General features: G+C 45.1%; 1 protein-coding gene across 1 annotated transcript; it reads left to right on the top strand.

The window, feature by feature from the left end:
* The first annotated feature begins 235 nt into the window (after window positions 1–235).
* On the top strand, window positions 236–2,170 carry LOC115332979. The gene has a single exon (XM_029995482.2). The coding sequence runs from the start codon at window positions 236–238 to the stop codon at window positions 2,168–2,170; it is 1,935 nt and encodes a 644-aa protein (XP_029851342.2).
* The last annotated feature ends 896 nt before the right edge of the window (window positions 2,171–3,066 follow it).

Genomic DNA, 3,066 nt, shown 5'->3' with positions numbered 1-3,066 from the left:
CTTAGACTCGCCAAGTACATCATCACAAGAGCCATCATCTGGAGCACCAAGGGAAGACAGGAGAAGCGCTCTTCGAAAGCGGCTGTTGTTATTCCACCTTAGGATTACCGAGGAGCTGAAGCTAGCACACAGCACTGCTGATGAAATCCTCAGTGTTTTAAGAAATGTGGTGTCTGAAGTCCTTGAAAGTATCACGGAACAAACTCAAGATATCCTTGAGAAAGAGAATGTTGCTATGTCAGTGAGAGAGAAGTTGGCCTCACTCCAACATGCTGAACATGTTGTTGAGGACATATTTTCAGGGATACAGACCACCTACCTCAGGAAGAAATATGTGATGGAGAACTTCTCCTACACAGACGTTCTGGTGATGCCACTTCAGACGGGCAACCAAGCACTGCAAGAGTCGGTGTGCTATGTACCTCTATCGCCACTACTGGGAAATCTCCTGTCATCCACTGAGATCCTTGAAAGTGTCATGCAGCCCATACATCAGTCCAAAGTCCTTCAAGACATTACTGATGGAGACTTCCTCAGCCAACAGCTGTTGCGCCAAGAGGACAGTGAGACACCGACCATCTTCCTCCTCCTTTATTCAGATGAGCTTCAGCTGAGCAATCCTCTGGGTGCGGCAGCAGGGTCTCACAAGATCCTTGTTGTCTACTCGCTGATCAACATCCATCCAAGGCACCGGTCAAAGTTGAGTGCCGTGCACCTCCTGCTGCTTGTCAGGTACCCGATGGTCAAAAAGTATGGCTTGGATCGAGTTCTTGCTCCCCTTATCCAGGACTTGAATTATGTCCATGAGCATGGCGTGCATGCACAAGGGAAGCACTTCAATGTGGTGACAGTAGCATTAACTGGGGACAACCTTTCTATGCACAAGATGGCTGGCCTCCAGTGCTGCTTTAGTAGCGGCCGCATATGTCGTTTCTGCCTTGGTCGCTACGGGTATCTGGACAAGCTTTTCTCCGAGGCAGATTGCACGATGAGAACACGCGCAGGACATGAAAGCCACCTGAAAGCATTCGCTTTGAATCCAGCCCAAAATAGCCCATTGTATGGCATCTCTGCCATTCCTCCACTCCAAAGCATCGCAGAGTTTGACATTACATCACAACTCCCCCCGGACGCAATGCATGATATCTTGGAAGGGGGAATGGGCGTCGTCATGCAGCGTGTCCTGCATGGTCTAGTAGAAGATGGCACGCTTCAAAAGTCCGACATGGACAAGGTGAATAGCTTCAGTTATGGATTTCACGACAAAAAGGCTGCCCCTGTTGCACCCAAAGAGAAGTTTCTGCAAGGAAAAGCCAACCTGCGTGGCACAGCAAGCCAAAAGTGGTGCTTATTCAGGCTTCTCCCGCAGATCTTTGGAGATTCTGTGCCTCCCGATAACCCACATTGGTTAGTCTATGTAGCCTACAGACATTGCATCGACATTATCCTAGCAGAGAGGATTCCAAGAGACTGCATTTCCTATCTCCAGATCAAGATCCAAGAGTTTCTGGAAGCATTCACATTGCTGTACCCATCTGCACCAGTGACAGCAAAGTTGCACTACTTGCTCCATTACCCAGGCTTCATACAGAGGTTTGGCCCACCATGTAGGTACTGGGGAATGCGCTTCGAGGCTAAACATGCCTACTTCAAGACTATTGCTTCAAATGTGCGAAACTTTCGCAACATCTGCCGAACACTAAGCACACGCCATCAGCTGTTGCAAGCCTACGAGCTCTCGGGAAAGCTTTTCGAAAGCTGCATTGAAACGACTGGTTCTGTTGTGGTGAAGTTAACCAGCCTTTCACAAGAAGAGCAAGCCGCTGTCTGCGTCATCACGCCAGAAGCTACCCTTTGCTCTGTGAAGACTGCCAGCGCAAACAGTTGTATGTACCGACTGGGAGATGTGATCATCTTTGATGTGCAGAACGACACACCAATCTTCCTCCAAGTCGAAAAGCTGCTGGTGGTTTGCGGATTATTGATCCTCCTTTACCGACGTCTGAAAACTGTGTGCTACTGCAATCACAGGTGCTCGTACATTGTGGAAAAATGCAACGACATTGTGGCAGTGACACCAGGCAACGAGTTTGACTTGTGCTCACTTGACCTGTACAACTCTGGCACACTCTATGAAGTTGTGCCTCACTTCGCAATTTTGCAAGCTTAATTAACACCACAACACAAGGGGATACATTCCGGCCCAACACAAGAAAACTGAACATACAAACAAACTAGAGCAAACTGAAGCTGAATTATGATTTACGTTTCTTTTTTCGAATGCATCTGTTTTTTAGTAAATTTGGAAAGTTTTTTTTATTAGTGCTATTGTTGCATCACGGTTAACCGTGTCATCTTGAACATTTTTTGTGTGTGTGGTCATTTTGCTTTTATTATATTTCTTGTGCTTTTTTTGTCCATTCTTCATGTTTAAGACTTTTTTGTATTTGAATTTGTCCTAGCATGCTTGAGTCAGTTTTTAATTTTGTTGGTGCACCAATTCTTGCCTTTGTCATCTTTTTCAAACTTGCTAGAGAAAACCTACTCCTGCAATTGTCGTAAAGTGTTAAAAATGCTTTTACAATCTTGGTGCATATTCATGTTCTACTTTGAACTGTAGGGGAGTAGGAACTCTGCCAGGCAGCAATGCCATTTGTTTCTGCCTCCCTGCCTGGCAATGCCAACGAAAAATCAAACGGAATAAAGAAAGGACATCCTGCTCTGAAAGGGGGTTCCCCAAAAATATCCTGAGATTTGCCTTATTTTGAAATATGATATGGAAATTAAATCTTGTAAAAATGTGTGTGAAGAAGATATGAAGGAGACAAATCTGACTGTGCCAGTTTTAAGAATATCAATAAATATATATTGAAAAACCTTGAGAATAGGAACAGAGAGGACAAGGACAACACCATCTCAAAACCAGCACAGAGATGATTTAACTTCAGCACAATATTCCTTATTTCCTTTGCATAGCACGAAACACATGAAACAAATCTCCACGTCAGCTGCACACTCTATATCGTGAAAGTCTCGAGCACTCAAACATGGGCTTAAAACAGTCTG

This window comes from Ixodes scapularis, unplaced genomic scaffold (assembly GCF_016920785.2).
Source record: "Ixodes scapularis isolate PalLabHiFi unplaced genomic scaffold, ASM1692078v2 ptg000105l_1___fragment_3__unscaffolded, whole genome shotgun sequence".
Lineage (NCBI taxonomy): Eukaryota > Metazoa > Arthropoda > Arachnida > Ixodida > Ixodidae > Ixodes > Ixodes scapularis.
Note: the sequence above shows the minus strand (reverse complement) of the source record. Positions and strands in the feature narration are given on the sequence as shown.

Bases quoted from the DNA above. Each gene is read 5' to 3' on its own strand.
- LOC115332979 (XM_029995482.2), top strand. From the start codon at position 236: ATGTCAGTGAGAGAGAAGTTGGCCTCACTCCAACATGCTGAACATGTT.